The sequence below is a fragment of the Myotis nattereri genome (assembly GCF_964212035.1).
Source record: "Myotis nattereri genome assembly, chromosome: 14".
In the NCBI taxonomy this organism is placed as follows: Eukaryota; Metazoa; Chordata; class Mammalia; order Chiroptera; family Vespertilionidae; genus Myotis; species Myotis nattereri.
The window spans coordinates 24,975,482-25,003,382 of NC_138089.1; the positions used below are offsets into that span (position 1 = coordinate 24,975,482).

Here is a 27,901-nt window from a genome sequence, read left to right on the forward strand (position 1 = left end):
TATATTAGTTTCAGATATACAGCATACTGATTAGATAATTATATAATTTATGATAATTCAAGTACCCACCTGGCACTATACAGTTATTACAATATTACTGACTGTATTCTCTATGCTGTACTTTACATCCCATGACTATTTTGTAACTACCAACTTGTACTTCATCCCTTCAACTTTTTCACCTGGGTCCTTCTATCCCCTCTCTGGCAACCATCAGTTTGTCCATTGCATCTATGAGTCTGTTTCGTTTTGTTTGTTCTTTTATTTAGTTATTTAGACTCTACATATAAGTAGAATCACATGGTATTTGTCTTTCTCTGACTTATTTCATTTAGCATAAAAGCTTCCAGGTCTATCCATATTGTCACAAATGGTTAAGAGTTCATTATTTTTTTATGGTGGAGTAATATTGCATTGTATATATGCACCACAATGTTTTTATGAACTGGATAATTCTTTATTGTGGGCGAAGTTGTGGGTCCCTGCCCTCAATGCCACTCATGTATTGAAGTCCTAACCCCCAGTCCCTCAGATGTGAATGTATTTGGAGATAGGGTCTTTAAAGTGGTAATTGGGGTAAAAACAAGGTTAGATAGATGGGCCCTGGTCCAGTATGACTGGTTCCTTATAGGAGGAGATTAGGGCACAGATGTGAGAACAAAAAAGAAAGATCACGTGAGGACCCAGTGAGAGCCAAGGAGAGAGCTCCCAGAAGAAACCAATCCTACTGACACCCTGATCTTAGGCTGCTACCCTCCAGAACTGTGAGGGGGGGGAATTCTCTTGTGGCACTTTGTTAGGGCAGCCCAGCAAACACTCCATGGGGGTTGGCCTGTGTGCTGTAGGATATTTAGCAGCATTCCTGGCCTCTACCCACTGATACTAGTGCCAATTCCCCAAACCCAGTCATGACAGCCAAGTATCTCCACATATTGCCCAATGTCCCTGGGGAGCAAATTTGTCCTCCCCTCCCCACTGAGAAAACTGTTTCGGATGGCCGCTGTCACCTCTGCACTGCCAGTGCTCAGCATGCTGCCTGCTACCTCACTGCTAGACGGTTAAATATTACCCGAATGAATTCATTTGCCTGCCTCCGTGTCTTGGCTCTCACTGCTCCCTTGCAAACTCATTTTGCTGAAAACAGTGTAGTAATAATTTCCAGTTTAATTTATAGCAGACTGTGTACTTTTTAATGATACAAGCACTTTTCCTTTTAGCATAATTTCTGGTAACTCAGACATAAATATCACATCAAGGTTAAGCCCACGCTGTCTGACATTGCTCACACACTGCCCCTGAGATCCTTCGATGCATTCAGTGGGTGCTGCCGCCTTTAGTTTCCCTAGTGCGCACTCGTGATTTTAGGTCAGGGGTGGGGAACTTTGTTTCTGCCAAGGGCCATTTGGATATTTATAACCTCATTCTCAGGCCATACACAATTATCAACTTAAAAATTAGCCTATTATTTGGGCAAACATTTAATTAACTCACCCCTAATGCCTTGGCAGGGCCGGACATTTCCCACCCCCCGTTTTAGATTAAATGACTATGACAAATTATTATGCAATCATTTGAAGCTCAGGGAACTCATAAAGAAAACAAATGGCCATTTAAGTGTTAAAACGCTTAACTCTAAGTTATAATGAGATTCCACACATTACCCAGAAACCTGAGAGCATACCAAAATGCCAAAGTCCACGGAGACACTGTCCGGAAAGCAGAAGTCATAAACATCCTGGAACATTCATACATCTGTTGTCTTAACACTGCCACATTCGCTAGCTTGTCTCTGGAAAGCTGATGTATCTGGGCTGGGCGGTGGCGGCGGGTGAAGACTGACTGAGACGCCAGAGAGGCCTGAGGGACTCTGGAAGCAATGGGGACCGGTGCACATTTCACACAGAGATCATTTCTGACCAACCCCTTGGATGATTTGTAGCTTATACTCAACATACTGTTTCAAGCACATGATTTTAAATTGATGTAGAGTCTAGTCATTTACAAAATCCATTTATTGCAGCATTCTTTTAATGGCTAGGATTCAAAGTGTTAAAAATTCAATTTACCCAAGTGAAAAGAAAGACTAACAATAACCGTTTGTCACTGCCATTTCTGAAGACTGTGCCCAATGTTTTTAATTTATTGTTTGTGACTAACATCTGAATAACGTGTAAGACATGGGTCTAACAACTGACTACCTTAAACTCAGGCAACAACCATCACTAACTGCCATAATGGGCATGATGGCATTCAGACTTACACACACACACACACACACGCATGCACGCACACCAAGGACGCTGACACCAAGGATGTGAGTTATGACATTCTGCCTTTCTAGAAATAGAGGCCTTAACTCCTCGACTGTTCCTGTAGTATAAGGTTGAAGAATCCAGGGTTTCTCCATGGAAGAGAAGGAGAATGGGTTAAGGACATTCTGAAATTTAGAAACAAAGCCAAACAAGAAAACCTTTGCAAAAAAAAGGCTGTGTACTGTGCAAAGCTGGTGAACATGGGAAGTCAGTATTTGAGAGAAAGATATCCCAGCAAAAGGTAACTGACCAAGTGAGGATGTTTTGTAACTACCCCCTCCCCCGAGAAAGACAGAAAAGAATGAAAAGTTGATTAAAAATATTTAGAATGTACACCCTTATGTGGGCATTATAAATATGAAATCTATATGGCAACAGAAAGTACCATATTCGGATCACTGCCCTGGGAAAGTCGCCGCCAAAGCCACACTAGTTCCTATTCCTCTTATTTCTCGGCTCCATCTCAGCACTTTCTGGTCTTGTCCGACGATTCTGTGTTGGACTTGTTTCTGTGTCTTGAAGATCGTTTCTGAGAAGAGTAAAATAGAATTGGCATCTTAGGAAATAACGATCATTATTATTTATAGCAGTTTCTAGTTTACAAGTGTTTTCACAGACATCATTTCATTTAAACCTCTAAACAGCCCTCTACTCCACTGACCAATCTGTTAAAATAATAATAATAATAGTAATAATAATAATAATTATTATTATTATTACTATTATTATTATTATATATTACTAGAGGCCCGTTGAAGGAAGATTCCTGCAAGAATAGGGCTTCCTGAGACCAGAGCGAAGCGGAGAAGGGAGTGCTGCCTCGCTCCCTCCCTTCGCCGCTTCGCCCTCGGATCCCTCCCTTCTCTGCCACCTGGACTCTCTCCCTTCTCCTCCACTTTGCTCCCTTGCCAGGTCATGGATCCGGAGCCCAGATCCCGCAGGCAGCATGGTGTGCTGCGGGCTCCGCCTGCAGTATGCAAATTTAACGGCCATCTTTGTTGGGTTAATTTACATACTCTTCTGATTGGCTAATGGGCGTAGCAAAGGTACAGTCAACTAGCATCTTTGTCTTTTATTAGTGTAGATACTGTAATTATAAATAATATAATTATTATTATTCCCACTTTACAACTGAGAAAACAGTGATTACCAAAGATCACAGACATAAGTGACAGAGCCAGGAACTGAACCCCTTTCTTCTGAATCAAAATCTAACAGTTTAAGCTTCTACTTAACATGTTAGAAAGCTGCAAAAAAAACCCCTAAACTGCCCCCATCCTAATAACAAACAAAGCCAGATAGTCCAAAATAATCATAACTTTTCTTGATCCTATCAGAGAGCTGAGACTGTTAGGCATGAAAACAAATTTCCAAAGAAAGATAAGCCCCTCACTGCTGGCAGAGCACTGAGAAAGAGGTGGCTATTAGCTGACATTTTTTCCTTTTTATTGAATTTATCTGGGTGACACTGGTTAAAAAAATATACAGGTTTCAGGTGCACAGTTGTACAACACATCATTGGACACTGTATTGTATGTTCACCACACCAGGTCAAGTCTCCATTCGTCCACCATCATTTATCCCTTCTTCCACTTCCCTCCACTCTTGCCCTCTACCCGAGGCAATCACCACGCTGTTGTCCCTGGCCATGAGTTTTTCTGTTCTGTTTTGTTTTGCTTATCCCAATCCCTCCACCCCACCCCCCCCCCCCCCTTCAACCCTGAGAGCTGCCAGCCTGCTCTCCATCTAGGAGTTTGTCACTATTTTCTTGTTAGTTCATTTGAATGATTCTGAGATAGGGGCTAGTACTGAGGCCCTGCCACAGGGGGTCCACAGACACTTGCAGGCTCTCTTCCAGGCACTGCCTCCAGGTGCTCAGGAGAAAGGTGGGGAGCAGGGCAGGAAGACTGAAGAGAACCCACAAAAAAAGGCAAAAGATTTGAGGAGGCATTTCATCAAAAACCCAAGGATAAAATACCAGCCTCCATGATTTGGCATTCATGAAAGGAAGTTCATCATCATTAATCCTTAGGGAAATGCAAATTAAAACAATAAAATACTGTATATCTATTAGAATGGCTTAATAAAATAAAAAGTAAAACAATAACCAAGTACTGGCCAGGATATGAAGCAACTAGAACTCACATACATTGCTGGTGGAACACAATTTGGCAGTTTCTTATAGGATGAACTTACACTTCCTATACAAGCCTGTAATGAATGCCACTCCTAGGTGGATATTTCTCTCTCATTAATGTTTCTCTCTCTCTATCCCTCTCCCTTCCTCTCTAAAAACCAAAAAAACGTATTTTAAAAAATTGAATTGAATTATAGGACACCCAGCTGGTATTCTAGAATTGCTTTTTAGTTTGGGAAAACACCACCTCCCCCAAATCAGAACTGGTACTAGAATCATAGTACGGAAAGGTTTATTACTCACATAAAGAGGCTTTTCTGGGGAGAGCAGGGCAGGCTTCCAAAGTTGGTCTGAAAATGGAAACTGCCTTGGGTGGGATAAGAGAGAGGGTTCCCATATACAGACAGGGACTTGCACAGTTTGCCAGGACCAAAGGAGGGAGCACCCAGGATTTCCTATCAGCTTGTCCAGATGTGGGACAGAAGAGGAAGAGGAAGGGTTAAGACCTAAAAGCTGCCAGCAAACAAAATAATGGAACCAGACTCCTTATTACAGGGTGTAAACTGATGAAGAACTCAGTCCAGAGAATGACTATGTAGTGCCAGCTCACAGCTGTAGCACAGTGGGAGAAGCACTAGGCTTAGGCTTAGGAGATTCAAGACAATTCACCATCCTTCTGGGCTCAGATTTCTCACAAAACACAGTGAGTAAAGTTTCTTCTCTTCCGTGCAATCACAGGGATTAAATAATAAAATGAAAATGAAAGTGCCTAATATAACAAGTACCACTGTCATATTAATTTATAACAATGTAGCACATATTAGGAATTTGAGAGATATTAGTTAAATGATATTTACCTTCTCTAATACTCAGAAGTAATTTTTGCTGATTTTATTAGTATTTACTTCTTAGAAATAATGGAACAAAGGAAAGAAAAACATATTGGCCAACATGCCAACTTCCTTGGGATAAATCTATTTCTGTCTCTGGATAAAGGTCTATTAAGAAGGATAGGTCTCTGGTTTTGTCACCAGATGATAGAAAACTCTTTGGTTTCTTTCTACTTAAATAGAAGGGCGACTCAATATGTGTTCATAGACAAGAGGCATGAGCTGAATCTTAGAAGAGGAAAAGTAGGAAGGATAATAAATGTGCCCAGAGATGATTTCCCAGATTCAGGACAGGAAGCCATGGTTTAATGGCAGTAGAGGGACACTAGGTTCAGAAGGAATGGACAGTGAAAGGCGATCAATAAGCAAACAGATTAAACCTAAGATTTTGTGAAGTCAAATAAGCAAGACAAAACAATCAGAGTGATGACTCTGGATGAGTTCTGCATTGTAACAATTACTGCATACAGTTCTTGGCACAGCACTTTAAAGGGAACACGAACAGACAGACTGGAGCCTGTATACATGCCTGAGACTTGCAGAGGCAGGGAGCTTCCCAGGTTCTTTTGTCTCAAGGAATCATCCTTCTTTCCACTATAGGCCAGGCCTCAGATGAATACGATCATTGTCTGGAGGCAAGTCCACAGGCCCACTCTGCGTTTAGCTTGCCTGGCTCTACACCCACAAACAGGGAGGCCAGGCCCATCGGCAATAATTTTTTGATGGGCTTTTGCTCCTTGCTGCTCCTGGGTGGTTTCCTTTTCCATCATTTTTCTCATCTAACTTGTAAGGGTTTCTTGGGATTTGTTTTTTTATCTTTTTTGCTTTTATATACTGAGATTTATATATGCTTATAATTACTGTATCTTCCTGATGGATTGATCATTTTATCATTATAAAATATCTCTTTGTCTTTAATTACATTTTTGTCTTAAAGTCTATTTTGTCTAATATTAATTAGCGATGGCAGTTTTCTCTTGGTTATTGTTGCATGGTGTATCTTTTTCTATGCTTTTACTTTCAATTTATTTATCTTTGAATCTAAAGTGCATCTCATGTAGAAAGCATATAGTTGAATCATGTTTTTTCTTAAAAAATCCACTCTGCCAATCTCTGCCTTTTAATAGAAGGTTTAATCCGTTTATGCTTAATGTATTTACTGACAAGGCAGGATTTATGAGTGTCATTTGCTATTTGTTTTCTATAGTGCTTATGTCATTTTTTTTTTTGGTTCCTCTATTCTCTGCCTTCTTTAGTGTTAAATATTTTCTAGTGTACCACTTTAATCCCACTGCATTTCTTTTATTATATTTTAAATTTCTTAGTGGTTGCCCTGGGGAATATAATTAACATATTAATTTATAACAAAATATGCTTAGAAGGATAACACAGATACTTATAGAATTGCTACATTTTGTTGAAAAGTAAAGTTGTGGAGGCTTTTCCTGATTCTGCCTCTAAAGCTACATATGGGGCCCTGGCCAGGTACCTCAGTCAGTTAAGAGCATCGTCCCAAGGTTGCAGTTTCAATTCCAAGTCAGGGCACATACAAGAAGCAACTAATGAATGCATAAATAAATGGAATAACAAATCAATGTTTCTCTCTCCCCTCCTCTAAAGAAAAAATCCAAAAAACAAATAAATAAAGCTACATTATAGCATAAGCTTATTTACACTATTGTGCACTCAGCTGAAGTCAAGAGTCCTGGATTCTGATCCTGGCAGTGCCACGAGCTAGCTGTGGACCTCGATCTAGTCAATTTACCTCTCTGGAACCCAGCTTTCTTCTCCACATAATGAGGGGACTGGACTAGAGGAGTGCTTACACTTTTCCAGCTTTAACATATATTGTCAAGTGATGGGGTTTGTTTGCTAAGTGTTTTCTTATCAATAATGACTTTAAGAGGTCATCATTATTAAAAACGAACTTGGGCTCAGGAATTCTGGGCTACAGCTTGTCATAGCTGTTGGTATCAGGATGATTCCCAATAAAAGAGAACATGATTAGTAAAGGAGTGGCCTCCTCTCCCAAAATGCAAAGTTAAATAATGCTTAACTGAAAGCAATGCAGCCAAAATCTCAAACTTTCATGCAACACTAGTTTGAACCATCAAATATCTCGTTAGTCTGATAAACCTACTCATGTTGTGTTCCTTGGATACACCACACTTTTCCATTTTCCTAGCGACTCAGCTATGAAATTACAAAACGTCAATAGCACAGCAAACCTCTCCTTTGGAAAGATAGTATAGCTTAAAGGTTGAAAGTGTTGACTTTGACACATTAAGCTACTCTCAGCTCCATCACTCATCACTTACTGCTAAGTGACATTGGGCTGGAGACTTACCTCTTTCAGCTTCAGTTACCTGATTATAAAAAGGAATAACCATACACCATAGTATTATTATGTTATTTAAATTAGAGCACACACGTAAAGTATTTATTGTGGGTTAGATCATGTGGGTCACGATCCAGAAGGTAAGGCCAGAGAAGACTTCCATGAGAAGCAGGTCTCGAGTTTAGGCCTGAAGGGTAAAGGTAAACAAGAAGGAAGATGAGAAGAACATTCTGGGTAGAGACATGTGTGTTCAAAGGCCCTGCGGTGAGTGGGCATGTGGCATGAAGAGACACCTGTATCAAAGGAACAAAGGAAATGCACAGGTGTGTGATAAAACAGAAGACTGGAGAAGACCAGATCATGCGGGACCTTTCAAGCATATTAGAGTACCTTCTCAATCCTAAAAGGAAGAAGAAACTACTGCTATTTTTCAAGTAGAGAGATAAGTAACAGTGATCAGATTTTCATTTTACAAAGGTCACTCTAGCTGCAATATGGAGATTAGATTGTAAAGAAGCCAGAAAATAAGGATAGACAAATTTATTGCCCAATCAAGATACAATGGTAGCATGAACTAGGGCGATGAGAGGGGTAGAAATAAATGAATGGATCCCAGAGATATTTAAGAAGTAAAATCTATAGGAGTGATCACAGAGGCACTATAAAACAAGATGTCAAGAATGACAGATATTGTTGGGGCGAGGGGAGGGTGTAAGAAATTGGCTGAAAGGGAACAACAGAAGAGGATCATGTTTTTATTTTGCTTTAAAAATGATATAGGGGGGTGTAGAAGAGTAGATAAGGTCAAGTGTTCAGCTTTGCACATGTTGATTTTGAAGAGTCTTAAAAATATCTAAGAAGAGACATCAAGTAGATAGTTGATATATGTATCTGGGGCTCAGGAGAGGAGCTGGCAGGAGAGATAAATTTATTAGGAGATCAATTTAATCTTAATCATCAACAACTAATGATCTAGTTCAGTGGTTCTCAACCTTCTGGCCCTTTAAATACAGTTCCTCATGTTGTGACCCAACCATAAAATTATTTTCGTTGCTACTTCATAACTGTAATGTTGCTACTGTTATGAATCGTAATGTAAATACCTGATACGCAGGATGGTCTTAGGCGACCCCTGTGAAAGGGTCGTTCGACCGCCAAAGGGGTCGCGACCCACAGGTTGAGAACCGCTGATCTAGTTGAACAAAAGGAAAACAGGTTATTGTGTCTCATAAGCCAAAGAAGAGAGGCTTTTAAGAAAGGTGAAGAAGTCAATAGTAGCAAACACTGCTAAGAAGTCAAGAGAGATAAGGTCTAAAATATGTCCTCTGGATTTAGCAACATGGTGTCTTCAATGGCCTGAGTGAAAGCTATGTCAGAATGATGGGAATGGCTGAAAATGTTGAAGAGGAAGTAAGTGGGAAATAAGGAAATGGAGACTACAAGTAGAGATAATCTATTAAGAAAGGAAGGAGAGACACGATAGTAGCTGGAGGATGAGAATGAGGGAGATGAGAGGCTGAGTAAGGTGTTTTTGTCTATTGGCTATGTGGTTGGCTGGTTTTAGGATGAGAAAGATTTGAGCATGCAGGAAACCCAACAAAAAATTACAGTTGAGAGAAAAGGTTGCCTATACAAGAGGGAAGAGACACAGCCAAGTTCCTGACAAGAGAGTAGGATGAGGGAGAAGGAATTCACCTCCAATAGGAGTTAGGACATCCCTTTATTATAGAAAGAGGAAATGAGGATTGAATCTGTACAAATGCAGGCAGATTTATATGTTTGGAGAGATGAAGATCCCACTATAATGGCTTTGGTTTTCTCTTATAAAGAACCAGGTCTTCAGCTCGGGGGATGGAGCCGCCGAAAAAAGCTGAGTTTTCAAATAATCCTTGTGAAGAACAGGACAAAGAAGTGATCGCAGGCACAGGAGAACTGCTGCTAGGCAATTCTAATGGCCTATGGGAGGTATGCGATCATGAAATTATCGTAAATTTTCCCTGCTGTACTACAGGTGACTCCTGTAGGTGGAGATTAATGAAAATGTATTATTTTTTGGCACTGTCCCTTTCCTGCTTACCTACCAGTGGGAACTGGAATAGCCTCCCACCCCCACCCCAAAGTCTCATTTCCCAGCAGATTCATAAGTGGTATAGGAGAAGTAAAAGTGCATTTATTCTACACTAAACACTCTGGAGCCAGTGCTTAAGGCCAAACTATAATCACCTATTGGAACAATTTGTCTTTAGAAAAACAACTCCTGACAAATATTCAGAGTTATTACATTGGGATTCCATTTATAAGCAGAAATATATAGAAACAAGTAATAAACTGGAAATCTTTATCTGGAGGTGTATGAATTATTACTTTCTTAAATCAGAGAGCACAAACATTCTTTTGTTTGAAAATCAACTGTACAGAATTATAATTTCTCAGGTCAAAATGCACACAGAATAATTACGAGAACTCACTTATGTGATGCTTCCCAGGCTTCCTCTTCTTCAAGAATATCTCTTATGATGTCCGAACTGGAACTAAAAGGATATACATCAATATTGCCAGACAATAAGAAGACAGTATGGTTCTATTTATATAAAATTCTAAAAAAGGGTAAACTAATCTATAGTGACAGAAAGCAAACCAGCAGACCAGTGGTTACCTGTAAGGGGCACAGGGTGGGCAAGGAGGGGTTACACAGTAGCAAAGAAAACTTTGGGAGTGAGGGAAAGGTTCACCATCCTGATTATGGGGATGGTTTCATATCTGTATACTTATATATACATGTCAAAATTAATCCGATTATGTGCTTTAAATATTTGAAGCTACTTTTTAAAGAAACCTTTATAAGTTAGCAATAATAATGAAAAACATACAAAAGCTTAAATAAATCTCTCAACATAAAACCTGGATTCAAATTGAATATAGTCAAAGGCCTTTTAAATTTCCTATGGCAACCCAAGATCAAATAATGATGGTTTTTGTTGGAGAGAGAGAGAGAGAGAGAGAGAGAGAAACATCCATCAGTTGCCTCCTATATGCGACAGGGATAGAACCCAAAACCTAGGTATGGCCCCTGACCGGGAATTGACCCGCAACCTTTTTGGTATTTGGGAGGATGCTTCAATTAACTGAGCCACCCAGCCAGGGCTCAAATTGTGTCTTAGAAACTGCACTCCAGTCATGAGATTCACAAGAGATACTAAGTTCCAACGTGGCTTTTACTCCCTCTGTAAACAAAGTAAAGTAAAATTAAATTAATTTTAATTGTGCTAATAATGGAATTTGTTATAATGTAACCTGGCTTAAAGTACTATGTATTTCTGGCCTATCTGTGCAGGGTAAAGAAAATTATAGAGGGCATATATTATTTCTTTTTTAAAAAATATGTTTTTATTGATTTTAGAAAGGGAGGCAGAGAGAAACAACGATTGGCTGCCTCCTGTACGCCCCCTACTGCGGACTGAGCCCACAACCCAGGCATGTTCCTGACCAGGAATCGAACCAGTGACCTTTGGTGCATAGGATGACGCCCAACCAACTGAGTCATACCAGCCAGGGCTCATGTATTTACTTCGTTATAAGAAAAAATTACGTTAAGGTTTTAGCATCTTATTCTTATGCAAATAAATCCCTACCAAATAAATACATATTTTTTTTTAAAAAGACATGTACAGCAATTACCTAAAAAGCATTTCTTTAGACACCGAAAGACACAGAATGTCAGAGGCACTGTATGGGACAACTCAGAAGTAGTAGTCACTACCACAGGATGGAAAAGCCTAGAATAAAAGGCTCATTCTCAGGTAAGAAACAACAGATTTGGAAATGTTAGTGTCAATCCTATTTCTAATGATACTCTAGTAGATAAAAGAGTTTAAAAATTGTAGGTTTAAAGTTCCAATGAATCATTCTCAACCGCTTCTGACGAATCACTTTGAAGCAAATACAGTTCTGTAGCAAATGTTTTACTCACAGGATTTCCACCCAAATTCCCAAAACTCTCAAGAGCTTTTTGCAGGCCCCCCTCTGACTGTGGTCCATGGGCTATATAATGGCCCATGTGGGGATTCCCATTGCACCCCAGGTCTGGTGACCCTCTGATATAGCTAGCACCATAGTTCTTTTCAGAACAAGGCTTTTCAGAATAAGGCTTCTCATATGGTAGTAGCTTTTAGCATGGGTGGCTTGACAAAATCTACACTAATAAAAGATAAATATGCTAATTGACCATACCTATGCTATGCCCTAAGCCACGCCCACCAACCAATCAGAGAGACTATATGCAAATTAACCCAACCAAGATGGCAGCCAGCAGCCATGGAGCTAGACCGAGCAGGAGGCTTGGTTGCCTGGGCAATGAAGGAAGCCAAGCTTCCCGCCTGCCCTGAGCCGGCTGTGGCCTCCGCTCATGGCAACAAAGTTTCAATTAGAGAAGACAAATAAATCCCAGATAGTGCTTCCAGCCAGCCTCCACTGGGAACTTGGGTGGCTGGGGGTTGTGACCAGCCTGCAAACAGCCATCAGCCCCTCACCCAGGCTGGCCAGGCACTCCTATATAATAAAAGGGTAATATGCACATTGACCCTAACAGCAGAATGACTGGTAATGACTTGTCACTATGACACACACTGACCACCAGGGGGCAGGTGCTCAATGCAGTAGCTGCCCCCTGGTGGTCAGTGCGCTCCCACAGGGGGAGCTCTGCTCAGCCACAAGCCAGGCTGCCAGCTGCCAGTACAGTGGTGGTGGTAGAAGCCTCTTCCGCCTCCTCAGCAACGCTAAGGATGTCCGACTGCAGCTTAGGCCTGCTCCCAGCTGGCAAGTGGACATCCCCAAGGCCTCCCGGGCTGCCAGAAGGATGTCTGACTGCCAGCTTAGGCCCAATCTCCCCAGGGAGCAGGCCTAAGCCAGCAGGTGGTCATCTCCCGAGGGGTCCCAGACTGCGAGAGGACACAGGCTGGACTGAGGGACCCCCCTGAGAGCACAAATTTTTGTGCACAGGGCCTCTAGTAGGTAATAATAATGATGAAGCATTATATATTCAGTAACACTTTTTGTTTATATTCTATTCATAATATATGCCCCTGCACACATTTTTAAAACAGTTGTGCATGCGTTTGTGAAGCACTCTTTACTATGGCTGGAGATGACACTTGCTGGACATGTGCTTCTGCAGACCCAGTGCAATCATTCCGTCAGTGGGAACCACGGGTCAGGCCTGTTGGAGTACCTAAGCCTCTCCTACTTTCTCACACTGAGGAGGGCCCACTGCTCAAATGCAAGTGCCCCTGAAAATAATAACACCTTAATTTATCATCAGTCATTTTCACCTTCGTGAAAACTGGCTTATAACAAGCTTTCCCATTAAACAGCTAGCTAAATGTAGTTTTTGTTAGCAGGAGGCTTTAAGGAGATCAAAGGCAGAGTTTACCAACTTTATTATTTTCCTGAGAGACAGACCCAGACAGCCACTCACTCATGAGGGAGGGCTTAGATCCACCGCCACCCCCATTCCCACAGAGGCCATCTAACACCTTCTGATCCCAAGCTTTGTTATTCCTTACCGTGGTGATAATTACTCCAATTTAGTTCTTTTAATGTAACTATTTTGTTCCCTCTCTCTACTCAAGTTTTATCTAGATAGATAGATTTTTCAGCCTGTGCCCCACAAAAAATGTTAAATTATGCAATACCTGACTATTTAGTCAGGGGCACTGACCTCTTTTCCCTTAGATTGCCAAACCAAAAAAAAAATGACAATAACCAACACAACAATAGCTGCCCAATGTGAATGAATCAAAACTATACCTATTTTTCTGTCAGACTGGCAAAAGATATATTTTTTGGTGTGCTACAGAGTTTTATTAATTAGTTTATATGTGCCATGAGATGAAAAAGGTTGAAAATCACTGGGATAGAGCAACAGCAGTGCTTTTCAATTATTTTTCATTATTTCTCCCACGCATCTTACCTTTTTAGACATTTTTCCTAATTACCACTCCATGAAATTTTAACGCCACAAATACAACTTGTATCTACTTATGTGTTGTGTATATACTGTGCTTTAATACATAAAAAGAGTAAGATATTTGGGCCATCTCCAACTTCTACCCCCCAGGGGACAAAACTGCTGAGAACCCATGACTTAGGAGAACTGGGAGCAGGGGTGGTCGTGTGGCTCTGGGTCCTGGTAGGTATCACACAACTAGAGAAATAGTCAAGTCAGCTTCTGGCTGATACCCCCAAATGCACGCATGCAATTTTTTTTTAACAGGAAGGTTACAAAGCATCCCTACTATTCCAGCTAAGTAAGCAGAATGGCCAAGCCTGTCAACTAACTTAGTAATCTGTGATCAATTTACCTAGCAGCTTTCAAATCTCCAGTACAAATCACTGGATTGTTAAAGGAAAATATTTGCGGTACATTAATGACATAAATCTAAGAGGTTTTTGCTATGCTACCTCAGTGAAAACAGATGGTACAGGAGGCTGACAAAAAGCACATCTCACAAGTTGCCTGTAACCTACCCTTCCTGAGACTTCAATGCTATTGACCCCCCAGACTACGCAGCCCCATGACTGCCTCGATTCTCATTACCGTTTTTCTCCTCCAGCTCGCCACTAACCTGACTGACAACCAAACCAAGAAAGTGAATGATAAAAGTCTGGGAAGTTCCAAGTTTACCAAAAATGAAGTTTCAGGATTATCTGCTGCATCTGCTGCTCCAATTCTAGTCACCACTGAGAAATGAAGCGTTGATACTAATACAATTGAAATACCAAACAGAACTGTTGTGTCCTTTTTAAAGTTGTGTACTTACATTCTACACAAAAGCCACAGTCCTGAAATTAACATACAGTTTCACAAACAGGGTTTTACAGAGACATATATTATCGGGCATAACAGTCAGTGGTACTAAAATTATCACTCTCAGATCTCTTCCTTGTAAGCAAAAGTAATTAATATTTTTGAAGCCTTGGTCATTTTAATATACATTAGAGATAAAACAATTCCTTTAATATACTTACAAGACATCTAAAAAGTCCTCCACAGGAGAAAATACTCACTCTGGTCAACCTAGGTCAGAGCATCACAAACCCACACAGCTGAAGCTTTTAATTCTTGGACAAGGAATGTTTTCAGAGTATACTTAGCTTTTCTCTTTTGGTTTGGAACATTCTGCAGACCATGATTTAAGAAGCTGGATAAACATGAGGTCTGGTGTCTGAAAGTTACAGCTCCCAATGGAAGGGTGTTCATATCGTGCACCCTAGGCTAGAGTGGATATTATTATACAGATTAAATACATGTGAGAAAGACTCATCACACACACAAAAAATGAATTCTGAAGTCTATAAAATTCCCAACCTCTGTTCAGGAAGAGCCTACTAAGTCCACCACACTTAATATTTCATACCAGTCAGACCTTATTTTCAGCTCAAGGTTTCAGAAGCATAAGCTACACTGGTTTTTGTTGGTTGGTTGATTGGTTGGTCCTTGGCCTCGTTGATCTTCCTAAAATGTTTTACTTTTGTCATTCTGGCCAAAAGTGTAGCACATCTTATCAGGCAAAGGAAGGAAAATACTTTTGTAACATCTCATTTCATTCCATTAGTCAAGATTTTACCAACAAAGAGGAAATACTGTTATATGCCAAATACCTCTGGCAAAGGTATGACTGGTAATACTATCCAGAGGGTGAAAGCAACACTCTACTGTCAAAGTTAAGGTTTCAGCACTGCTTCTGTCACTTACTGAACAACCCTGGACAAGTTATCTCATCTTTCAAAGGTTCAATAGCCTTATCTATAAAGTCAGGATAATAGCCCATGTAATCACGGGGATACTTTTAGGATTAGTCAATAGAACACATAGAATGTTCACAATATAGCACAGCACATAGTAAGTGTTCAATAAATGTCAGCTCCATTTTCAGAAAACCCATTTGGGTCTGAATTACCTGAGTAATTGCCTCAGCACTAAGCTTCAATTTGGCCTAGGAAACCTGGTCACTAGTGAGCTCTATTTTAATCTTTGATTTCCACTGTTTCTATGGCACCAGGGTGCAAATTCATCAGAACTTGTTATTTATCCAGCATGGCAGGTACACAGGGTACTGTGGGGTAGGAAAAATGCAAACATCTGCTATAAAAATCCTTGGATTAAAGATTACTTACAAGTGAAAATTTTCTGTTATCTACTAGTTACTCCCCCCACTATTTTCATAATTGTGGCATTAATTTGAACGTGATTGAGAATACTCAACTTAAAAAAAACTCCTCGGGACAGCTCCCTGGAGGCGTGGTGGGGTGCACATAATGTCCATCAGACAACGGTACTGAAATGCTGCTGGCTACCACGAATCCTCCTCAAACCCCCCTTTTTAGTCATCTGTTCTGCAGGATAAGCAAAAGCTTGTATGCCAAAGTTTTACTAGTAGGCTGACAATAACATACTAGGATAGTAAACATCCTTGGTTTAAAAAAAATCACTCAATGAGGACAATGACAGAAATGACCATTTTGTGAGCAACTACTTCCACAAACTATGCTAATGATAGCTTATGTGCTACCTTTACTTCACATGAGGACCCTAGGTTCTAGCCCCACTTGACAGATCAACAAAGGCTTGGAGAAATTTAAATTAAAAAAAAAAAAGAAACAAAACAAAAAACAACAACAACAGGGAAGTGAATGCAAAGCTCGTCTTCTTTCTATTACATCATGTTGCTTCAAGTAGTGGCAGCAGAAAATGCTATTAATCCGCAGAGTTCAGAGCACCACCTTCTCTTACGTATTCACCGGTGAGGTTCTGTCAGACAACATCGATAAGGTTATGACTAAAGCGAGGGAGGCCCTTCCCTGCTCTCCACTAGATCTCAGAAAAGATAAATGAAGACATCTTCAAATACGAGAAAAATATGAGAAAGATCTTATTTATCAAGTAATACATACTAAGTCCTCAAAAAGAGATGAAACCAGAAAACCAACTTAGTTTATATTCAATTCATTAATAATATATGACCATCTCGTTTGCTTTTTAGACTTGCCCTTATAGGACTCATCCTTGAAGTTGAGCTTTTCCTTGCACACTACATAGCCAAACCATCTGCAAATTCTGCCAATCTTACTTCCAAAATATATCCTCGATCCCTTCCCCCTCCCCTGTTTCTCTCTTCTCTATTATTATCCTGACCCACTCCACCATAACCCCTGGAGTGGATCGCCCCAAAAACCTAACTGGCCTCCCTGGGCAGGCACCTCTGGCCTCCAGCATCATTTCTTTATGACACACAAATACTATCATTTTCTATGTGCCAAGGAAAAGGGTTGGGAAACACTGTATTAAAGAAAAGCATACCTTTTAGGTCAATCACTTTAAATTCTTATAAAAAGTAAAGAAAAAGTACTGTGTGTTGTGTTTTTTTTTTTAAGAAAGAGAAATAAAAGGACACTACGTGAACTCCAAACACTCGAGTCTTGGTTCTCTAAAAAATTCAATTTTGAGATATAATTAAACATTTATGTTTATGATTAACGAACACATTTGCGAAACAAAAGAAAATTATCAACTCTGAGAGTGTAACGTAAGGAAAATTATTTTTAACTAGAGGCCCGAAGCACAAAATTCATGTAAGGGAATCTGTCCTCACAGCCGCGGCAGCTTGCCTCGACCTCACAGCCCTAGCTTCATCTGGAAGGTCGTCCGGAAGGTCATTCTGCTGTCCAGTCTAATTAGCATATTATGCTTTTATTATTATAGACAGATAAATTGTCACAGCTAGAACTAGATACTGAATCAAGTTCTCAAGTTAAATGGGCCGGGGGACAAAATCATGAAGCTTCATTTTGTTTTTTCTTTAGACTGTCAGTAGTACAAATGATTGGTACAAATAAAACCCCAATACTAAAAGATAACAAGATCCTACTAACAGGTTACAAACATGCAGCCCCATAATGAGAAACAAATTAAAAGACAAGAAACATCTCAGTGATGGAAATGTCCTGAACCACTTAAGAAGCTTTCATTTGATTGTCGTTTTCTTTGATATCAGGGATCGAGAGGCTAGGCATGAAGCTCATGATGAGCTTGGCATGTCTTCTGCACAGCCAGCCAACTTCTATGTCCTCTACACAGTGCACATTCAGCTCTGCAAATGTGGTGCTGGCCACCAACCACAGAAACCCAGTATCAACTCAAAATTCAGACCCCAAAACTCGGGCCTTACCATCTGTTTAAGAAGAAGTTTACGCCACCTTGTATTGCTGGATGTCAGGCAGTGGACACTGAGCCTCCCTGTGACTCAGTTTCCACATGAATGAAGTGCTTGACTAAATGGTCTAGGACAGAGGTCGGCAAACTCATTAGTCAACAGAGCCAAATATCAACAGTACAACGATTGAAATTTCTTTTGAGAGCCAAATTTTTTAAACTTAAACTATATAGGTAGGTACACTGTTATTAACTTAATTAGGGTATTCCTAAGGCTTAGGAAGAGCCACACTCAAGGGGCCAAAGAGCCACAGGTGGCTCTCGAGCCACAGTTTGCCGACCACGGGTCTAGAGTATGAAAAATAATTATCTCTCCCAAACTATATTTACCCCAACTTTTCAAATTCTGATACATACTTTTAATTTTTTATTTGTATTATTACCCACACAGGTTATAAATGGCTAATAAAATGTACCTATCTAGAGCAACAGAAGCATACTTAAGCACACATTAATGAAATCTTAAAGGGTTCGACAACTGACTTCTACAGAATTATTTAAAAAAATAACAAGCCTCTGCATTTGAGGCCTATCACGCTTCAATACTCGAGTCTCTCTTAGGTACAAAAACAGTTTGCACTACATTATGTGGTAAAATCAATAGAAGTAAGCAAAGTCAGTGATCTAACATGTACCCATGTTCCAGAATGTGACCATCTGTGTGGGAGTAAAGAGAACAGAGAAGATGTACAAACTAACACTGCTTGTTCTTCCAGCAAGGCAACCGTAAAATCTGCCATCTAAACCCAGGCGCTCTGGAGAGTACCACAGGGAGCTGTGGCTAATGATGCCAAGACAAGAAATGGAAACCAGCCTATCTCAGGGAAAGCAGACATATGGCAATTCCATGTCTAATTGATATTTTGAACAACTCCAATGGGGTAGAGGGAGTCAATGAGGAAAAAAGGGGACATCTGTAATACTTTCAACAATAAAGATCAATTAAAAAAATAAAATGAAATGCTAATAAAGGAAGCAATGGCGCCTGATACAAACATTCTGATGTAGCTCACACTGCAGTGGGGAAAGACCTGGGCTGAGATGTATTGCTTTCAACTGTATTCACTGAATGACACATCACCTCTCTAGGCCTCCATTTCCTTAGCTGTGATATGAAGTTACTATATGTAGTGACTTCTTGAGGTACCTTCCAACTTGAAAATGTTTGTATCCTAACATCCTTTCTCAGGTTCTAAAGGTCTCCAAAGAGACCTCAGAACATCTGTTCCTCTGATTTAAAAACAAAGGAGTACAAAGTGAGAAGGCAGAAAAAAAGCTCTGATTTTAACTTCCAAGGTAACTATAATAAATTATAAACTTGATCAACTGATTAAAAATACAAAATCCCAATAGTATGATATATCAATTATATGTCATTTCTATTTCATTCTCCTAAACAAAATCAAAAGAATTCTGGTTTTGGCCTTTAACAAAAAATTAGAAAAGCTCTTAACTGGCTGCTCACATTTGGGGGTCTGGGAGTGTTGATACAAAATAATTACTGATTTTATGTCTAACATCTAGAAGGAACTGGTAGTTCCTTCAAGGTCTCATACTTACTCTTCTCAAAGCATTCTGAAAAATACACTCTTGCCTATTCCTATTTTTTTTTAATTGAAGAATTGAATTCTGAACCAGTCAAGATTATATCTGTTTCATGAATCAAACCAAATATATGCAGAAGCATATGGAACAAGAATTCCTAGGTAGTTTACAAAATGTCTGAAAACTAAAAAGGGAAAACATAGTTTAAAAAACTCAACTTTAAGCAAGTATTACCATGTCATGCCAATCAAAACTCTGAACATCATACCTTGGGTGATGATCAGACATGGCTACGAGCCACGACAAGAAGGTATCATTTAGTAAGAGTGGACCCTGGAAGGAACTACTAAATTCTACAAAGCACTTTAGGTACACAAGTAATTACCCACTGAAATTTTAAAACTCTTTTCTGATACAGAAAATTGAAGGGCTCAGAGTAATTATACAGAGGATCTTTTACATCATAGGAGTTCATGAACTTGGTAAAACAAAAATATTTGCCACCTAGGATTGACTCAGAGTAGAAAAACCAAGAATTATAAAACAATAACAAAAAGCTATTGTAAAGATAATCAGATTACCCAACATAAGGCACAATGAAAAAAAAAAACCCAAAGGTGCCAACATGAACTGCCTAAGAGCAAAAGAAAACCTTATTAACAGCAAATAACCTTTGGCACTGAGTTCTGGAGAAAAGATAAAACTATTTGTACTTTCACCTTGTTCTTGGAGGATCACTTCTGCAAGTATAAATTCACTAATAAAACATGCTAACTGAGGAGGGTGAGGCACTGTAAACTGTCACTTATGATGAAACGCAAAGGCTGGGCCCCATCCTCTGGGGTGAGACCATTCTATAAAGTAAAAACATTAGCAAATAAAGCAAAGCTGATTTAAAAGAAATAAGACAATAGGGAAGAAAATAGAATACTTCCCTCATGATGCTAAATATATTAAATTTTAATATATATAATAGACTTTATAGAATGCATTAAAACAGGGTTTAATTAATCAATCTATGTGACTAAATGTAACATCTAATATAAGTGAAAGAAAAAAATAATATTTAATAACTAAACTTACTACAACCCAGAAACAATACCCAATTTACCACTTCAGAAAATAACATTTTAATGACTTTGGTTTTCCAACATTCAGCACATTCTTTAAATATTTTCACAGTAATATTCCTCTTTATTTTGATGTTGTAATGTATTTTTTAATGAAGTTTTTATTTTAAAATAAAATAAAAATACAGAAAAGTGGCAGATACTCCAGAAAGTACCCATATGCCCTGCACCCAGTTTCTTCCATTGTTAACATCCCACACCAGACTAATGTCTGACACATTAGTCACAACCAATGAAGCAACAGTAAGACATTATTATCAACAAAATGCCACCCTTTATTTGTGCTTCTTCAGTCTACTTAAAGCCTTCTGCTGTGCCAGGACCTACCCAGGACACATTACATTTGGTCATAGTATGCCTTAGGCTCCTCTAGACTGTGACAATTTCCCAGACACGCCTTGTTTTTGATCACCCTGACAGTTTTGAGAAGTGCTAGTTAGGTATTTTGTAGAATGACCCTCATTGGAGTTTGATGTTTTTCTCACAATTTAACTGAAATTACTGAGTTTGGAGGAGGAAGACCACAGCAGGAAAGTGTCATTCCCATCACAGCTCAGGACAAAATGCATCAACATGGCACTGCTGTTGATGTTATCTCCTGGCTAAGGAAGAGGCTGTGGTACTTTTGTTTTCTTTTTCTTTCCTTTCCCTTTCCTTCCATTTCCTTATGCCTTCCCCCTCTTATCTCTGTCTCTCTTACTTTTCTAGCACTTCCTTGCTTCCAGCCCCAGCCATGGAATTAGCCTTTCTCCAAGAAGCACTGGCTCCGTATATTGGAGAAAGCTGCCAGAGACCAAGAATAGTGCCCCAGGTGTGCCCAGTGCAGCTGTGAACCCTTGCTGCTTGGCCCTGGCAGCTGACAGCATAAGGAGCTACATGTGTGCATACTAGCTAACTTATACACACAGATCTATCAATATTCCCATACGTATCCATCTGAATCTCTATTAAGCTGAACATCAGTTCATAAGAAGGTCTCCAATCTAGTACCACCCGGACAGTGTTCATCTTACTTGTCTGTAATCTCCCACTGCAACAGTGAGAAACCTGATTCTTATCTGCCAGACTGGACACATAACTAACATGACAGACACAATGATGCTAAACTACAGATGTGTAGGAATAGAGAAAAGTCATCTGAAATAAGTCAGTGAAAAACTTCAGCAAATATATATTAGAGAAATATTTAAGGTTCACACATCAGTACAAATCAAATAGTATAGATAGATACACTTCAAAACACTACTTCCTAATTCTTAAGCATAAGGAAATAATTCTGTGTAAAAAACACACACACACACACATTTAAAAATAATTACCCTTAGATGTGCCAAATAGAAGTCTGGCTTTCTTTTTCTTTTTAAATCCTCACCTGAGGATATGTTTTGGGTTTTTAAAATTAATTTTAGAGAGAGAGGAAGCAAGGGAGAGAGAGAAACATCAATCGGTTGCCTCCCGAACGCCATGAACCCCGACCGGGGATGAACTCGCAACCAAGTTATGTGCCCTGACCAGGAATCAAACCTGCAACCTCTTGGTGTACAGGACAACTCTCCAACCAACCCAGCCACCCAGCCAGGGCAGAGCTGGCCTTTAAAAAATTATGTCCAAGGAGAATTAAAAGTCACCCATTAATAAGGTACTTAAGATTTTCCAAAGGAAAAAAACCCCCAAAACAAACAAACAAACAAAACCAGCAGGCCTATTGGCCATACCCAACTGAGTAACTCCACAAGTGGGAGAGGATGTCCACATACACAAAGCCCATTAGTAGTGCTCTTATCTCTGTGAAGGAGAAACAAAGCAGGATAATAAAATGCATTACTGACCACCAAAGAACTATGGGTAGTTCTATGCTTGTGATTTTCTGCCCAAGGCCAAGATATTTTCATTCAGTGTGTCGATAAACTTCAGTTTGATGATGAATTATTTCACACTTCAGTTTGTCGTCACACAAGACTTAAAACTAAATTGATTCTCATCAACAAAGCACATTTCCTTCCATCAGTTTTTGGGGCCATTTGCCTCAGAGCTTCTGGATAATCTGTCCTTTTCTCCTCTGCCCCATCCCCAACATTTGCTCAGCTATCACTTCGTCATCAGCCCTAAACATAGCTTTTCCCTTCCTGGCAGGCACGGAGGTGCAATGAGCTCTGGAATGCCCGCATACATTTCTGCATTCTCTTGGGCTAGAGATACAGGCAAAAGCCTACAGCAACCCATTTGTATTAATAAAGCATATGCAAAACCAAACCATTTCCCCATCTTCAGCTGGAATCACTGCCATGGCAGATCCTTTGGGTGCCCTGCTCTTATCCCCGAGTCCTTACCCCTCAGTGTAGCAGGCCTGACTTCCAACTGTCTTTGTCTGAGCTGTCCTCTCGCTGCAAGTCAGCTCTGTTGCCAGCATGGGAGGCGAGAAGCAGCAGAGGGCAGCTCCAACCAAATAACTGACTCCTTTGCCCCTTGACCCTTGAGAGAGGTAATTCAGGTGTGTTTTAAACCCGCTCTCAGTTCCCAAGAGAATTAAACTCCAGTTGCTCACAGTGACATCTGGTTTAAAAACATGGCCCCCTTAAATGCTATCTTCCTTTCCCTGTCTCACATCCCCACACCCTATAGTGGTTCCCTCACCTTCCAAATTAAACATGTCCACTCAATCCTTGTCTCAGGTCTGCTTCTAAGGAAACCAAATCATTTCAAGAACTGTATATTTCTACTTTTTCAAGAATGTTAAGAGCAAGGCAGGTTGGCCATAGCATCATTATCAGTCAGGAGAACAAACTTGGGCTCTGAGGTTCAAAATAGAACTAGACCTGGGTTCAAATCCTTGTATTGACGTATACTATGCAACTTATTCAACTCGTTTGACCTTTTATTTCTACCTTTCTAAAGTGGGGTTTGCATGTGGACTGAATGACATAATACATGTAGCACTCTTAGCACTCCAATAGCGTTTGTAGAAAACACACACCACCCTGTCTACAATAGAAGACTTCACCATCCACTGTTTCATCAATATAACTACTAATCCAGGACACTCCTGTCAGGAAGATAACTGTTAAGACAAAAGCTTCCTGAAAGATCCATCAGCTTCTCAAGAGAAAGCATCAAAGGACATACCCACAGGACCTTTTGAACCCCTCATCTCAAAATCCTCATCTTGCTGTATCCACCAATTCTGAACTACTAGGCTTACCCAATCCTAACCAAGACTTGCTCTAAAAGACCTGTCTAAAACCAAACTTCAAAACTGCAACACATCTCAACTTTGCCCTTTGGCTCTCAGAGGCTACTCTGATGATAAAGATAGTGTTTCCCGTTCTTTCAGTAATCGAGAAATTCAGCATGGTCTTAGTAGGCTGGTAGTACCAGTACCTCAATATTCCTTAGATCAGTGGTTCTCAACCTTCCTAATGCTGCAACCCTTTAATACAGTTCCTCATGTTGTGGTGACTCCCAACCATAAAATTATTTTCGTTGCTACTTCATAACTGTAATTTTGCTACTGTTATGAATCATAATGTAAATATCTGATATGCAGGATGTATTTTCATTGTTACAAATTGAACATAATTAAAGCATAGTGATTAATCACAAAAACAATATGTAATTATATATGTGTTTTCCGATGGTCTTAGGCGATCCCTGTGAAAGGGTCATTCGACCCCCAAAGGGGTCGCGACCCACAGGTTGAGAACTGCTGCCTTAGATGAATGTAACAATGGCACTCTTTCTCTTAAGATTTGCCCATCATTCTTCAATTTGCTCACAACTTAGGAAAGGCTAAAATTTAACTACTTAAATTTTCCAACATATAGTAATAAGATTTCTTTACATGTTTCTGTTTTTTGCTCTCTTGCTCTTAAGAATTCTGGACAGAGAGTGCTTCCAAAAATACTAAAAGTGAAGAAAAGATTGTACCAAAATATATCAAACACATGACCAATGGTTAATTCGCCTTTCTGTCAAAGTGTCTGGTGTTCTGTGCCTGCCCCCATGTTGGACTTCCTACACAAAGTTACTGCTACTAACTTAGCATCAGAGAAGAGGTGATTGTTTATGCCAGGAATTGTGAAAAGTCAAAATGCATTCATTCACACCTTACCTGGCTCAGGTTCTTTTATGACCAACACGTGGCATCTGCAAGAAGGGTCATGGTTACCAAGCAGTGGAATTATCTATTCTTTGTGATTTCACTTCATGAGGCCATGTTCTCTAACACACCACAGCAGAGATAACTGTGTTGATCCTAAACTAATTGACTGAAATAAATGAGACCCATATTCACCACACCATGTACACTTCTGGCTAACACCTTTTTGGTCAATAAATCATAAGTATAAATCTTTCTTTTAGAAAATCTCCTAGTATAAACAAATTCCTTTGATTATGGACAATGCCTCTCTAATATTTTTTAAAAATTTAATGTCAATTCTACAAAAAATGACTCATCATTCCCCAGATTTTCTCTCTCTCTCTCTCTCTCTCTCTCTCTCTCTCTCTATATATATATATATATATATATATATATATGTGTGTGTGTGTGGTATATACTATGTGAGTATGGTAGAGAGTACATACTCATACACATGTTATACTCTTAACCAATTTTAGAGTTGGAAAAGATCTCAACAAAACCACTAAATGTAGTGCCCATCTCCCTGCCGTTGCATGCCTAAATATTATTAATAAGATGGACCAGATAAAGATAACTTATCTCTGATAGGCTGATTTGACTAACAGCATTTGGTTCTGATGAGTCCCTTTTCACTTTGAATTCTCTTTCTGATTTCTATGTTAATTACTGTAATCAAGTGGGTACTTCTTTTGACTAGATTTTAGAATCACTAAATAACACTGGCACTAACATGACTATACTTTGCGACAGACTTCTGCTGGGTTGGCACCAACCAGTATTATAACCTACTTCAGGAACTTTTAACTAGGGGATAAAATTATGTTCGAAGTGAATCAGGGACTTAATATTCAGATGCTGCATTTCAAAAATCTACTCATGAGTATCTTTCTTTCTTAGAAATTCCTTGATTGTTTTCTAAGAAACTATGGAATTGTGGTCATTCATCCAATGATGAATACTACCTTGCTAACAGTAAATTTATGCCCTGCTGCACTGTCTGTAACTTCCATACACTGTAACTTTTTTGTTTCATTATTTTGTTGAAGACATTTTAAATGAAAAATTAATGTAATGCTAACAATACATGTAACTCAAATGAAATGAGAGCCATGATGCACACACACAGGCAAGTACATCACAACAACCCGCTGAGAGCAACTACTTGACACATGGACTGTAGCTGAGGTTATACCAGTCTTATTGATTATAAAACACATCACATCTCATATGTGACATGAGATGGAAAAGGTTGAAAACTGCTTTTCTAGAGCACTGTTAACAATTTTTAAATATTAAACAAATATAAAAAATTACCTAGGGAGAGCTTTACCACAGCAGTGGGTATATAAGTAGAACATTGGGGGAAATGTAGATATCCAACTACATTTGAAGAGTTTGGTCAATTACGGTACAGAAACACAACAGAACATTGCATCCATGGGGGGGGGGGGGGGAGTATATATAAAGTGAGGTAGAAACATAAATAGTATTTATCATACAAAGTGAAATGCCAGAACATAAAATGTTGTGTACACACACACATTAACCTCTGTCCTTCAAAAATTCATCTTTTACATGCATAACCCATGGACACAGACAATAGGGTGGTGAAAGCCAGGGGCAGGGGTGGAGGTGGGCTGTAAGGGGTCAATAGGAGAAAAAAAGGGGACATATGTAACATTTTCAACAATAAAAAAAAAAAATTCAACCACTAAATGCATAAATAAGTGGAACAACAAATTCATCTTTTTAAAATAGCTTTTTTTTTTATCCTCACCTGAGGATATTTTCCCATTGATTTTTAAAGAGAGTGGAAGAGAGAGGGAAAGACAGAGACACATCAATGTGAGAGAAACACATCGATTGGTTGCCTCCTGCACACCCTCCAACCAGGGCACAGGCCAGGGAAGAGCCTGCAACCAAGTTACATGCCCTTTGCCAGAATCGAACCTGGGACCCTTTGGTCCTCAGGGCGATGCTCTATCCAGTGAGCAAAACCAGCTAGGGCTAAAATAGCATTTAAGAAATCATTTGGAAAATGACTTACCTCCAAATCTCTCATTTTTAAAGTTTCCCCATTGATTCTACTTGCTCAATTTGTCCTCTTGGGAACAAATTCTTTTTTTGTTTCACTCTCTGTGCACTGTCTTTCTGGTCATCACTATTTTCTAGTGTAGTTATCTCTACCTCCTTCACTCATTGTCTTGACAAAAATTTCATTGCCTATCATACTCTCTTATCCAACTCCAGGAAAAATAGGCTTATAAAGGCTACAAAGTAGAAAACAAAGCCTCCCTAGGGTTGCTGCACACACTCTCCCACGCACGACCCACTGTCACTGTGAAAGTTACCATGCAGTAAAGGTGACTGAGGAACTGCATTATGCCTCAGAGTTATTTTCTAATTATGTGTGCTATCTTAGCATGCACAGGAAATAAGACATTTAAAATAACGATTATGAGTTTCTTACCTATTGAATGAATCTGATTCGGATGAAGAAAGAGCATCTTCTTGAATATCAGTACAGCTGGAAGAATCATCAGGTCCATCGGGCTCGCATATCCCTGGGGAGTCCAGCTTTGGCTGAGGGAAGTGGTTTATTACTGAGGGTATATCTGGTAATTTCATTTTATTATCTTCCTGTTCTAAAATGAAAAAAAGGAAACAGTTAAGAGTACCTTAAAATCTGCAACCTCTGCATAGTTATTATTTCCACAAACTTAATATTGTTATTTGTACTCAGTAAAATAAAAGATTATTTAACATTGATTCCAAAACTCTAGTGACAGCCAGAGAATCAGAATCTACACTACAATGGAGCCATCTAATTATATTGTCCACACCATGTATTACCAAATTAATTAATTTAAAAACAAAATTTGAACCAGGAGTGGGGAGAACCTTGTATTCTAATGCAGCTTCTATTTACAGTATTACTAAAGAATTCCAGCATATTTACAGACCAGAAAACACTGATAAACTTAAGAAGCATAACAAAAAAGGATTAAAGATTCAAGTAATAAAACAATCACAATATTTGTCACTGACTACTATGGGATAGGGAATCTATCTGGACATTTAACTAAATCTGTTACAATGAATCTAATATTCACCATGGAAAAGAACAACTAATCAGAC

At 39.4% G+C, this 27,901-nt stretch overlaps 1 protein-coding gene across 1 annotated transcript in view; it reads right to left on the bottom strand.

Annotated features, from left to right (window-relative positions):
• Positions 1-1,995: 1,995 nt before the first annotated feature.
• The window catches only part of RAD18 (RAD18 E3 ubiquitin protein ligase), a 75,056-nt gene continuing 49,150 nt past the window's right edge, over positions 1,996-27,901 (bottom strand). The window contains exons 11-13 of the mRNA XM_081106379.1: positions 27,234-27,408; positions 10,146-10,208; positions 1,996-2,841 (exon numbers count right to left, since the gene is read on the bottom strand). Coding sequence (XP_080962505.1) covers positions 2,742-2,841; positions 10,146-10,208; positions 27,234-27,408 — 338 coding nt within the window. The 3' untranslated portion in view covers positions 1,996-2,741. The remainder of the gene's footprint in view (positions 2,842-10,145; positions 10,209-27,233; positions 27,409-27,901) is intronic.